This window comes from Oreochromis niloticus, linkage group LG2, assembly GCF_001858045.2.
Source record: "Oreochromis niloticus isolate F11D_XX linkage group LG2, O_niloticus_UMD_NMBU, whole genome shotgun sequence".
In the NCBI taxonomy this organism is placed as follows: Eukaryota; Metazoa; Chordata; class Actinopteri; order Cichliformes; family Cichlidae; genus Oreochromis; species Oreochromis niloticus.
Window position 1 is genome coordinate 23821092 of NC_031966.2, and position 14046 is coordinate 23835137.

General features: G+C 41.0%; 1 protein-coding gene and 1 long non-coding RNA gene across 13 annotated transcripts in view; one reads left to right on the forward strand and one right to left on the reverse strand.

The window, feature by feature from the left end:
- LOC102079396 (protocadherin alpha-C2) overlaps positions 1 to 5506 on the reverse strand; it is a 37193-nt gene extending 31687 nt beyond the window's left edge. For 2 of the 4 annotated variants that reach the window (XM_019366221.2, XM_019366233.2), the window contains exon 1: positions 4 to 2628. In XM_019366221.2, coding sequence (XP_019221766.1) covers positions 4 to 2397 — 2394 coding nt within the window. In that variant the 5' untranslated portion in view covers positions 2398 to 2628. Of the gene's footprint in view, positions 1 to 3; positions 2629 to 2948 lie in introns of those variants that run through there. The other 2 variants (XM_019366235.2, XM_019366220.2) reach the window with 2 other exon arrangements.
- The window catches only part of LOC106098213 (uncharacterized), a 53909-nt gene extending 40148 nt beyond the window's left edge, over positions 1 to 13761 (forward strand). The window contains exons 1-6 of one of the 9 annotated variants that reach the window (XR_002064227.2): positions 5700 to 5852; positions 8565 to 8625; positions 9679 to 10431; positions 12711 to 12810; positions 12915 to 13010; positions 13153 to 13757. This is a non-coding gene — a long non-coding RNA (uncharacterized LOC106098213). The other 8 variants (XR_003214202.1, XR_003214205.1, XR_003214203.1 and 5 more) reach the window with 8 other exon arrangements.
- The last annotated feature ends 285 nt before the right edge of the window (positions 13762 to 14046 follow it).

Genomic DNA, 14046 nt, shown 5'->3' on the forward strand with positions numbered 1-14046 from the left:
TACCTGCAGAGTAGAAGCTGCTGAGTCACTAGTATCTGTCAGCCCTGTCCCTCTCGGTATGCTGGACACAATGTACCTGGAGCCCTTTGGCAGAGGCTGTCTAACCACCAGCTTTCCTTTCCTGGTCTCTGCTAGAAACAGACTGTACCAGTAGGCATCATTGGAGACCAGAGTGGAGTCTGCGATGGTGGAGTTCCTCTCACTGATCACACTGTTCCTGGAGGGAGGAGCTGCTTTGCTGGGCTTGGGTTTCTGACATTTGATCACGATGGTGACCAATATGGTGATGAGCAGCAGAAATGACACCGAGCCCAGACCGATGACCAAATACAGGTTGATGTCTGAGAAGATGTCATATTCCAAAGGCTCCTCAGTCATGTCAGAGTAGGCTTTAACAGCAGTCTCCATTGTGGTCAGCTTGATGGTGACTGTAGCAGAGAGAGCAGGCTCTCCATTGTCCTTGGCTACAACAACAAGCCTCTGGTGGCGTGGATCTCTGTAACTGAACATCCTCATAGTCCGGATCTCTCCATTGTATTGGTCCAGACTGAACAAGGTGGCGTCAGTCACCTGTAGAAACTGGTAGGTGATCCGAGAGTTGTGCACAGAGTCAGTGTCTAAGGCTATCACCTTGGCAACCAGGGATCCTTTATCAGTGGATCTGGCGATCTTTTCCTCCACCACAGAGCCGTGTGCACGCCACGGAGACACAATAACTGGAGCATTGTCGTTCTGGTCCACAATAATGATGTGGACGGTCATGTTACTGCTGAGAGGAGGAGAGCCAGAGTCTCTGGCCTCGATGTGGAACAGAAACTCCTTCTCAATCTCATAATCAAAGGTTTTGAGCGCGTAAAGATTACCGTTCTCTGGATTGATGGAGAACAGCATAGACATGGAGGTGTTGGCTATCTCCTTCTCTATTATGAAATAAACTAGATACTGGTTTTCATGGAGGTCAGGGTCAAAGGCAGTGAGTGAGCTGAGCAAGGCCCCAGGTGCGTTATTCTCCATGACACGTATAGTATAAAATGACTGGGGGAACTGTGGGACATTGTCATTAACATCCAGCAGCTCTAGACTCATAGTTTCATTGTCAGATAAAGGAGGAGAGCCTCTGTCTGTCACAGTGAAAGTGATGTCATATTCTGGCACCTTCTCACGGTCCAACGGCTCCGACACTACTAATTCATAATAGTTATCAGAGGACTCCCTCAGTTTGAATGGCATATTATCTGGAATATGAAGATCAACTATTCCATTATCACCTGAATCTTTATCACTGACACTAACTACAGCTATCACTGTTTCCAACTCGATGTTTTCAGTCACTGGACTCTGAAATGATTTAATTGATATTTCTGGGTGATTATCATTCATGTCTTCTACTAGAATCTTTATGGTACATTGTCCTGATAAACTGTTCGCTCCTTTATCAGTAGCTATAACTTCCATATCATAAATCCTGAAATCTTCATAGTTCAGCATCCCCTTAACTGTAATTTCACCAGTGGCAGGATTCAGATTAAATGTTTCCTGCGTTTTTTCTGACGTATATAAACTGTATGAATATGTTATATCAGAATTTGATCCTTCATCTAAGTCTGTTGCATTAAGATCAATAACAAGACTTCCAATCGGAGAGTTTTCCAATATTTTAACACTAAGATTTTCTTTTTCAAAGGTAGGTGGATTGTCATTTGTGTCCAGAACATGAACAATAACACTGGCAGTGCCAGAACGAGCAGGTGTTCCTCCATCTATAGCTGTGAGTATCAAATTATGAACAGCCTGCTGCTCTCGATCTAATGTCTGTTTTAAAATCAAATCCGCAAACTTCGTTCCATCTCTTCCGGTCTGAACTTCTATATTAAAATATTCACTTTCACTCAAATGATATGTTTTCACTGAATTGGACCCTACATCAGGATCGACTGCATTACTCAGAGAAAATCTTTCTCCTCTTGCCGTCGCTTCAGATATATCTAAATGTATGGCGTCTCTTCGAAATTGTGGGGCGTTGTCGTTCATATCAAGAATTTCTACTTCTATATTAAATATTCGTAAAGGGTTTTCTAATATAACCTCCAGTCTAAGATAGCAAGACGCTGACGACTTGGTATTGCAAATATTTTCCCTGTCAATCTTCTCAACAACATACAGCTCACCAGTCTCTTTGTTCACATCCAGATATTTCTTGTTTGCGATGATATCAAGACGCATCTTCCTCTGATTCAGTGATTTAACATCCAGACTGAGATCGGTGGCGAGATTAGCCACGACGGATCCTTCTTTGATTTCTTCGGGCATCGAATAATGAGTTACTGAACCCGATATCTGATACACGATCGAAAACAGAAGAGCAATGAACAGCACGTACCATTTCTCTGACTCCATTGTTACGAGGAACCCTTTGTTGTTCACGGACTTGCAGCAGTTTAAACGATATTCTTTACTACCCAGTAATATAAAAATTGCCTGTACCGGATTTGACGACAAATATTTTCACACAAAAATTTTCCCGCTATGTTGTTCCCGCAGTAAAATGGCCACACGTCTTTTCGCAGTGCACTTTCAGCACCACTGAGCTGTCTGGTCGTATCCCGACTTCCACAGTTAATGCTGGTTACGTTCGTAGTTCGACTTTTTACTAACGGAACAGCGACACCGATAATATTTAATATTATATCAGAGATTTGAATGTTTCCCCGAATATTCTTTAATAAATTTCAATTTCAAAATATATAAAACCACTAAATATAATTTATATATATATATATATATATTAGTACAAAAAATAAAAGGTGCATTTAGAGATAATGAGCTTAAATAAACGTAAATCACTCCTGAACTTTTAAATTGTGAAAGGAGTCTACTGTATATGATGAATGAAAAATGAATATAAAAAATCATGAACATAAATACAAGTATCGACGCTGAACTCTCACCTGCAGAGTAGAAGCTGCTGACTCACTAGTGTCTGTCAGTCCTGTCCCTCTCGGTATGCTGGACACAATGTACCTGGAGCCCTTTGGCAGAGGTTGTCTAACCACCAGCTTTCCTTTCCTGGTCTCTGCTAGAAACAGACTGTACCAGTAGGCATCATTGGAGACCAGAGTGGAGTCTGCGATGGTGGAGTTCCTCTCACTGATCACACTGTTCCTGGAGGGAGGAGCTGCTTTGCTGGGCTTGGGTTTCTGACATTTGATCACGATGGTGACCAATATGGTGATGAGCAGCAGAAATGACACCGAGCCCAGACCGATGACCAAATACAGGTTGATGTCTGAGAAGATGTCATATTCCAAAGGCTCCTCAGTCATGTCAGAGTAGGCTTTAACAGCAGTCTCCATTGTGGTCAGCTTGATGGTGACTGTAGCAGAGAGAGCAGGCTCTCCATTGTCCTTGGCTACAACAACAAGCCTCTGGTGGCGTGGATCTCTGTAACTGAACATCCTCATAGTCCGGATCTCTCCATTGTATTGGTCCAGACTGAACAAGGTGGCGTCAGTCACTTGTAGAAACTGGTAGGTGATCCGAGAGTTGTGCACAGAGTCAGTGTCTAAGGCTATCACCTTGGCAACCAGGGATCCTTTATCAGTGGATCTGGGGATCTTTTCCTCCACCACAGAGCCCTGTGCACGCCACGGAGACACAATAACTGGAGCATTGTCGTTCTGGTCCATAATGATGATGTGGACGGTCACGTTACTGCTGAGAGGAGGAGAGCCAGAGTCTCTGGCCTCGATGTGGAACAGAAACTCCTTCTCGATCTCATAATCAAACGTTTTGAGCGCGTAAAGATTACCGTTCTCTGGATTGATGGAGAACAGCATAGACATGGATGTGTTGGCTATCTCCTTCTCTATTATGAAATAAACTAGATACTGGTTTTCATGGAGGTCTGGGTCAAAGGCAGTGAGTGAGCTGAGCAAGGCCCCAGGTGCGTTATTCTCCATGACACGTATAGTATAAAATGACTGGGGGAACTGTGGCGCGTTGTCATTAACATCCAGCAAATGGACAGTTATTGTTTCATTATCAGATAAAGGTGGCGTCCCTGCGTCTGTTACAATTAGAGTAATGTCATATTCAGGTACTGTTTCGCGATCTAAAGGCTCGGACACAATGAGCTTGTAATGCATCGGTCGATCTGAAGATGTATTAATTGTAAAGGGCATGGGTCGATGTATACTTAAGCTTACTTTTCCGTTATCTCCCGTGTCTCTATCACTTATGTCTACAAGTGCAATAACACTTCCTACTGCTACGTTCTCCTCCACTGTGTTTTTAACAGACTGTATGATGATTTCCGGATAATTATCATTCATGTCCTTCACATTAACGACCACTTTGCACTGACCAAGCAAGGGATGCGTGCCTTTATCTCTGGCCTCGATGTGCATCTCATAGAATTTCATATCTTCATAGTCTATAGTTCCTTTCACAGTTATCTCTCCAGTGTTATGATTCAGTGAAAATACCTCTTGTGTTTTCTCCGACGTGTAAAGTGTGAATGAGTACACAATCTCTGAATTCAAACCCTCGTCAAGGTCCGAGGCGTTGAGCTTCATCACTAAGGTCCCTATTGGGGTGTTTTCCGTCATGTTAATTGTATAAGTCTGCTTATCAAACCGTGGGGGATTATCGTTTGTGTCCTGTACTCTTACAATAATATTAGCAGTGCCAGAGCGCACCGGGACACCGCCATCCACTGCAGTCAGTATTAAATTATGAACAGCAGTCTGTTCTCTATCCAACGATTTGGTCAACACCAAGTCTACATACTGAGTTCCGTCGCTACCTGTCTGAATTTCGATTGTGAAGTGTTCACTAACACTGAGTTTGTACGTTTTAATTGTATTTATACCGACATCTGGATCCACGCCGTTGGGGAGGGAGAACCTTTCGCCCGGCGTTGCAGATTCTGAAACGTCGAGCTCTACTCTGTCCCGTCGGAAATGTGGAGCGTTATCGTTTATGTCCGTTATTCCAAGCTCGATGTTGAAGATACGTAAGGGGCTTTCTATGATCACATCGAGCTTTAAAAAGCAGGACGCGGGTTTCGCCGGACAAAGATATTCCCTGTCCATTTTTTCTACGATGTACAGTTCGCCCGTCTTTTTGTTAAAATCCAGGTATTTTTTGTTGGAAAAAATATCAAGTTTTACCTCTCGTTGCGCCAAACCTCCAGGCTCAAGTCCCAGATCTGCAGCCAGATTAGCCACAACAGATCCCCTTTCCTTCTCCTCGGGTATGGAGTACCGTGTCACCGACAAAGCGGGTGGCCATGTTGCACACAAGACAAAGACGGCAATGCAAAATCTCATCCTTTCCTTTGCAGGAAAAAAATAAGCCAGATCCTAAAAGCCGTTTTATGTCTGCGATTCTTAAGATTTCACAGAATATCTTTGCAAAAAAAATCCAGAAAAACAATAGAGATGAATGAATTAAGGTTCTGTGTGTAAATAATCATAAGCGCCCATTTAAGAAAGCAGTGTCCTTTGCCTTTACAAATGGGTGTGTCATGATTTCAGAGAAGCAGAGGTAGTGTGCTCTAGTGGTCAACAGTGACACCGTGTGATACACGCTGAACATAGTGTATTGAATTTTTCAGCTCTGAAATCAGCTTTGCGGCCTCGCAAGGCAGTGACGCATGGAAGGACATCCCCAAACACACACACAGGCGCACGAGCGGCACTGCGTGCTTTATCCTGAAAACATCTCTCATTCATCAGGCATGTCTTCAAAAGACAGTTCTTTGTTTGTTTTATAATAGTAAAGTATTAATTTCAAATATTAGTCTTTATAACAAGGGAAAAAATCATGGAGGATAAAACAATCTACTATCCGTAAGTTAGCATGTCTTTATTTTATTTACATGCCACTAGATGATTTAAAACAGCTGTATGCAACAGCTCCTACATTACTGAGGTATATGATTGTATAATAAAGTCATAACCCTTTCTAGCTTTCTGTGCCTTTATACACAAGCCTGTTAATGCTGTTAATACTTGACACCAGCCTACTACTGCCCTAAGCTGGCAAATGACCTGTGCTGGTAGATGCTACTTTACAGTTTGTAGTTTGTGACTTTTATTTCCATTCACTTTTATATTAATTTTTAAAAGTTTAAAACATGTTTTGTTTTGTTTTGCCTGTAATATGGAAACAGTCAAGAAATCCGCATGTAGTTGGTCTCTACAACATAGCAGCCAAATTGTAGTGAAAGATAGAGAGCATGTGTCAGAGTTTACTGCAGCTGCCTTAGCAAAATCTGTCACCATGCAATTCGTCTCCTTTTAGATTACTGTTTTGTCAAAGTTCTTGACAAAAAGGTGAACTAAGGTCAGCTTTTTACCTCCCACCACTGGCTGTGTATGTGAAATGTTTCCACACAGTTATCATGCACCGTTATGTTCCTGATTTCAGTCTGACTGTTGTACTCTGCAAGCCAGAGTACAAGCTGCCATCCACAGACAGATCTTACTGATGGAAAAAATATGTTATGCAATGTTCTAATTAGTGTGAGCTCTATGATAGTCAAGGATACACTCAGTACACTTAGTGCCTGGAAGTATGCCTGGGCTGCAATAAAATTATTATCTGCTCATTAAAATACACTCATAACTGTTCTTGTGAGAAGCCTGTAGAAGGAAAAGTGTTATTGTGCAATAGTTTTAAGGCAAAGGAGGATGGGATTGATAAAATGTAATAAAAAGCTCACTGGCGACTTCCACGGTATATGGATGGATGGATCGTCATGTTCACAGAAAAGAGAGAGCTACACATCACCAGCCTGGGTATTGTGGTTTACCTTCTGTACTGCTACTGGATTACATCACAGTTTACAATAAGACACTTACTGACACCGTCACTTTATCAATGCTTGTCATCATGCCCTTTTGCTGCTAAAGTATTTATACCTATATCTATACCTACATTTCTATATCCACACTCCCGACTGGTACTGGTATTTGTTTTTGTTTTTTTAACTATTAATTTACTTACTATTTTGAATACTGTTTCTTTGTTATTCTGTTTCTTTTCGCTCCGGGACTATGTGTATGTAATTTCATTCCACCTCATGTAAACATGCGATGGAATGACAATAAAGCTCCTTGAATCCTTGAAGTTTCCCTTGAAGACCTAAGCTGACAGTTCGTCATGATGAGGAGAACCCTGTGTTTAAAAGAGCCAAAAGGAGTGCCAGAGATCATCACAGCCTCTAACACTCTAACCTCAGTTATCTGATTATCTATTATTTCTGGTCCCACAAGTGGACTAGGTGAGTCTGGCCTGTAACTATGGATGCTTCTAGGCCTCCTTGCGGTGCTTTAAGCAGGTCACACCCAACTGTAATCTTCACTTTTTGTAGTTTTTTGTGTTAATTCAACATGTATTATTTTCTAATCAATCACTGCTTAAAATGCCATTGCCCTTGTACATATACTGTAAGGATTGGCTAAAAAATGCCTCTAAAAATGTGAAACCTGACTTTCTCTAATAAATAGTCTTGGTCAAAATAATTTTAGACTTCTTGAAGATTAAACTAATTTAGAAAGAGCACTGGTCACTAGAATGTGAATGTGTCTGAGTCACTACTTTATGTAGCTTCATGGTTTCGAATGCTTTATTCAAAACATTTTATTATCTGAAACCACAACTTTACATTTAAAAGATCCATGCACACCTGATATAAAAGATTTGATGGAAATGATCGTTACATTTATTTAATTATCTTAAAGATCAAAAATTAAGTTTAAAAATGTACATGGAGCCATCTTACACATAAAATGGCAACACGTTCTCACTCCCAACTCGTCAAATGTGTGACGCATGGTCAGGCTCCCTCTGCTTCACTTATCGATGCGCAGGGCACCCCCCTATGGGGCGCCGTTTGTAAACTGAAACATGCCGAAATTAACGGCAACATTTTTCCACATTTAGCTCTAAATCTTACAAAAACGGCGCCCCATATTATGGTGCTATCTTAAAGTTACGGTGTAAACGTTAGCTTATATTGTAGTAAAGCTGTTACTGTTTAAACGATGTTAGGACAGAAATATTAGCGTCATGACTGATGAACTTACTAGTTAATAAAGTTTCCAGTAAAGTGATTAATCGCAGCCACAGATTGACAGTAAATATCCCGATTAGCTTCAATGCATCTGTAATAAATATGTGCAAGTTTCAGTGCTTCGTTTAAACTGTATGATACTTATACTGACCCAGGGTCAGTGTAAAATACAATCCTAGCTGTGTGAACAAAGCCTGGCTCCTTTAATCCTGCATGACAAACCTCAGGATGCAGGTTATTATTACTCTTTCCTGCTGGCACACCTGTCACACCTGAGAGTCAGCTAGAAACTTACAGTGACGTGGACATCATGCAAAGACTACCAGACTCTGTAATACTGCAAATGATCAGTGACTCAGGTTAACACTAAACTTTGAACAGTCCCTCTGTGTCTCTGTGTGTGCTGAACATCTAGAGTCAGATTGAGTCAGGTTGCAACAGCTGAATCTGTTATTTGTAAATATCAATTTTTTTTTTTTTCCAGGTGTGGGGAAAATACATAAGACTGCAGTGAAGCGATGTACCAGATTAATCCCTGGCCAAAGGTATCGTACTTAAATCAGACTACTGATCCAGCCACATCAGCCTTTTGTGAGGTCTGACTAAAAATGAACTGCAGGTTCCTGAGAAGGTGGACTGTGAGCACAGAAACACATGTTCATACATACAGCTGCAGCAAGCTTACATTAATTTTAAATAGATTTGTTACTCTGATGTCTGTCTCTCTGTTAGTCCTCTGACAGACTGGTGACCTGTCCAGGTGTGCTCTACCTATGACTACTGGGACAGGCTCTGGCTCCTGTAATAGAAATTTTCTATTATTCTCATTTAAAGTATTTAAGTGCTTATGCATATGCTTAGTTGTGACACTGTTATAGACTGTTCAGTGAAAGTTTCTAAAACTAGATGAACTTACTTCAACATCAGGAGTTTGAGAAAACAACTCCCTTTACAGGTGCTGATAAGGCCAAGGGCACAAAACAGCATAACCATTGATCCGTTAGGTTTCGTAGTGAGGCGCGTGAAGTGTGGTATGATCAGTTTGTAACTTCCTCCCTTTTCCTTGGAATGCATAAAGGAGTAGGAGCACCACTTCTGTGGCAGAGCTGGCATGACTGTGAACTGTGACGTTTGATGTGTGTTGGCTCTCCTGCGTGCAGTAATAAATGGCTTGATCACAGCTCTTTCTGTGTTGCAGACTTTATTTACAAAATTCCACGATACCCCCTACCCTCCCACTGTGAACCTGAATTGAATATTCAGAAGAAAATGAATGGATAGACTGACATTTGTTTAAATACTTCTAGAAATCTGAGCTGTTGGTATGGCAATAATATTAGAGCTGGCAATCTTTCCTACTGAATCTCTACTGTGAGTCATGCTACCTGAAATTAATTCTATGTTTACCTGACAGCCTGGACACATGTGCTGCGTAAAGGATGTAAATCAAATCAGATCTTAACTGCTTACAGTTAAGGAGTCGGGTCATATTTAATTATAATATGAACCAATGATTTTCTGATTGCTGATTCCAAGAGAGTCTTTGTGGAAATCCTGTTTGGCTTTTTGTCATTTTAATTCTCTTTTCTGTTTTCCAGAACAGTTCTCCACAGTCGCTGTCCACATGGGTCAGTGGGACCAAGAAGCACTCTGCTAATGTGTGGACTCTGACCAGCAACATCCAGCAAGACCCAGACACCGTTTTCTATCTCCCAGCTGGAGTTTTTTGTTTGTGACTGGAGAGTCAGATTTTTGTTGAAGCTGGAGGAACAGCCTCACACTTGCAGAGGTAAGTCAGTTTGTAGAGATTCCTCCCACCCTGGCTTTTATGTGCTAGATTTCTTATCTGAAACAGTAACACTTCAGTGACTGTTGCCTATACCACACGCTACTGATCCCTGATGGGAGAATCATCACCTCTGGCAACAAAGAAGCCTGCTGGATATTTGTTTACAGTCTGATTATGGGACATCATGCTCTGTATCTTCAAAGTTTGTCTCTTGATTATTATTCATACACAGTAATGTGAAGCATGCTTATATCTAGTATAACTGGACCAACCTGGTGCTCTTCATTTATGGAGGCTGTTGAGTCTGAATGTTGGATGTTGTGTATCTCGTGTTCTCTGGGCTTTGCTGTCCTCAGTCTTTTTGCAGGATCAGAAAACAAAACTAGGAGACCTGTAAATGTTTCTTCCTCAACTGGATGATGATAAGACTGTGACACAGGATGCCACCTTTAGTCTTGTGATGAAGCAAAGCTCAGGAAGAAGTGCGATTAAATGGTACCCACATGTGTGCTGCTGAGAAGGATGTACAGGGGCACCTGCAGCCAAATCCAAGCCTCCTCAGGTTAGTTGTATTTGCAGAACGCTATAGGACTGAGACAGCTGAGGCATCATATGTTTGATTAAATGGATGAAAAAGAGAAGTTTCTTCCCTGTAATTATCACTTTTCAAAATCTTTAGCAACATCAAGTCTGTCAGCATGCTGAGGTCACAGAAACAAGAAAAGCAGCTTGACTTCAGAGTGTTGTTTACAGTTTTCTGTCATCATGATCTCTCCTGACACATATATATGCAGTGTTGGGACTAACGCGTTATTAAGTAACGCGTTACAGTAACTACGTTATTATTGTGGTAACGAGCACGGTAACTAGTTATTATGCCAAAACCAGGAACGCGTTACTCGTTACTGGGATTTAGATAGGCTCGTTACTCGTTACTTCGTGTGGTGGATATCGCGGAGCTTCCACAGATTCAATAACATTAGCAAGTGGTGGAAGCCAGCAGGTGGATGAAGGAAAAGGGAGGCAAGAGGAGAGACCCGAGGCGGCCGCCGGTCCGCGTGTCAGGTGAACTGAACTTCAGGTGAGAAGTTATGAGCTGCAGTCTATCGGAGTCAGATATAAACCAAGTTTAGGTGGAGTTTATTTTCGTTATGCTGACATTTTCGTACTGCATGCTAGCTAGCATGACGGAGTTTCTATACAGCTGGGTGGGTGCTATGTTACTGATGTTGAACTTTATTTTGTTCATATGGTTAATTATTAGAGTTGCCAACCGTCCCCTAAAAAACAGAATCGTCTCGTATTCAGAGAAAATATTACGCGTTTCGTACTGAGGTGAAAAGGAACACAGTTTGTCCCGGACTTCAGCTACAATGAAAAAGACACAAAGCTGAAGCTGCACAGCTGCCTCTTCTTCTCTCATTCTCTCCTGTTTCTACTTCAATCATGAAACTGATCAATGATCAGCTGATCGGCTTTTCTCTGTTTATTTATCGCCCGCTTTGCGTCAGAAAGAGGAAACCAGCGGATGTCGCGCTAAACAACAGCAGCACGTTTAAGCTTGATCAGCTGTTGTTAGAATTTATTTAATATTAATTTCTAGTATCAGCTGATGTTTGCTGGAGCCACAGCTGTAAAGCTGCTGGTCATGATATCGGTTTGGTTATCTGGTGAGAGGGAAACATGCAGATGAAACCAGGAGATGTCCTTACTGAATCATCAGAGCTGAACTGGTGATGTAGAAACAGGTTTACCTTTTAGGTGACATGAATGAGTTGAAGGGAAGTTATGAGCTGTTTCTGAGAGACAAATAACACCAGCATCCTTTTCTACTTAGCTGACAGCTGGTAACTGTGCAGGGGCGGATCTAGCAAAGTTTTGCCAGGGGGCCAGGTAGGGCATTAACAGGGAAAGGGGGGGACAAGGAAATACTTTCCTTTATTATTCTCATTTAAAATGTCTCGCTTTTAAAAAAATAATTATCTGAGTCTTACAACAAACAATTGATAGATTGATACATATATACCATCAGAACAGTGTACATCACTGTCACAACAGTGTTTATTTTCATTCAAAGGCTCTATGATTTTTCCTATAATGGTGGGCCGGTCTTTAGTCAAAATGCCCGAGACGATTATTTTTGTCCCAGTCCAGCTCTGTATGCAGCTCATCTGCAGTCTGGTGTTACCTACATCTTCCTATTCAGAAGGCAGAATTTCCAAGTTCTGAGTACAATCAAAAGCACCACGACTGCAGTTTTTGTGTTGGATGTAAAAAGCAGGCTAGAATCATGGCGGCGGTCAACGACGGTCCAGGCGTGGGATTTCTCTCGTGGAAATGTGCACATTATTTTTTCCTTTCTGTTGGTAGGTGGCACAGTGCACTTGTGGCAAGTAAGCAAGCTAGAAGACTGGCAGTCTGGCTGGGTATCCAGTTACGGAAGCAACACATTAACAAGAGAATTCTGAGTAAAACCAAAGTTACTTTCCCTAGTAACTAGTTACTTTGAAAGTAACGAGTAACTTGAAGTAACTGAGTTACTTTTTTAGAGAAGTAAGTAGTAATGTAACTAAGTTACTAATTTAAAGTAACTTACCCAACACTGTATATATGTATACATATATATATATATATATATATATATATATAGAGAGAGAGAGAGAGAGAGAGAGAGAGAGAGAGAGAGAGAGAGAGAAATCACATTTTACTGTGATTTACTGTGATATTTGTTGCCTGATGTTCAGCAGGAATGGAGAAATGGAATCAAAGGGAGATGTGTTTGATGTTTTTGTAATGTTGTGAGTAAATCTTCAGTATTATTTATTTGCTTGGTTATATTAGGAGTGTTTCTGAGTGAGGGAGAGAGGAGTCATCATCCAGGTAAAGTGACGTGGATCAGTTGTCTCCCCTTTACAGGAGACGATCCGAGTCATCCTTAAATGTTAGTACTTTCAAATACACAAACATTTTTAAAGGACAAAAATGAACATCCCACTTTGACTGTAATACAATTAAATCATTGCATGTGTGTTTTCAAACTCTCAGATGGGCAGGATATCAGTCTTGGACTGTCTGACCTGCAGCACTGAATGATCACCACACATGAGCATGTTCCTGCAACATTCAGCAGCTTTGCTTTTGGTAAGTAGAGTTACCTAACTACAGTAACGCTAAACACATGCCATCCATTTCTAACAGCCTGGTTACTTCCTGTCAGTTATTTTAGAAACCATGTGGTCACCTGACCTAACACTGTTTCTTCTTCTTCCCTTTAATGTTGGAGTGTCAAATGTCAAACAGCTGGAGAGGAAACTACACCAGTACTGGGTTGTTTAACCAACACGTGCCAGATGCTGTTTCTTCATGGTTTCATCGCCAGAGACAGCCCCGCCCACCTCAGGACCTCGCCATTGATCATGATGATTATAATGATGACAGCGAGTAGAACTAAGACTGTAAAAATCCACGACCAGAATGTTTACATGCTTTCTAATTATTAATGAATACTGAGAGCCTCTTTCTGTGTTTTGTCTGTTTTGGGGTTTTTTTTTTTTACCTCATTTGTTACTAACAAAGTTCACCAAACTCACACAGTTTACATTCTGTATGTTTCCATCTTTACCAGCCACACTCTAACTGCATTTAAGAAAATAATCCTTAGAAATCATTGTTTTTCTCTTTTGTAATTGATGATAATTCAGTGAATATACTGCGCTGCTTCCTTTTATTGCATCGCACATTGCTTTAAGTTTTTCAGTGTTCAGTTATTTTTTACTGCTGTTTGAATTCACTGTATGTTTGACCCTGTAGACTGTTTAATGGACTGCTTGTCTTCCTGTTTGTAACCACTGCCTGTTTTTGACTAAAGATTTGGATTTCTGACTTTAACACAGCCTCTGCGTGTCCTCCCTTTGTGTCCTCTTCCTCTTTGAATGTGTTGCATGTGTCATAGTTTCATTTTATTAACAGCTTTCCCACAGTGAGTTGCATCAGCATTCATTCACAGCACATTTCAGAAGGATTCAGATTAATACAGTGATCTTGTAGTCAGAATTATCCTGACAGACTGCCACTGTAAATTATCTTTCATCAGGTAAATTTTAAAGTTCAGTATTTCAAAGCAGGCGTTATGAAGAATCATACTGGCATTAGGACTGTAACAATATGTACTTACAAA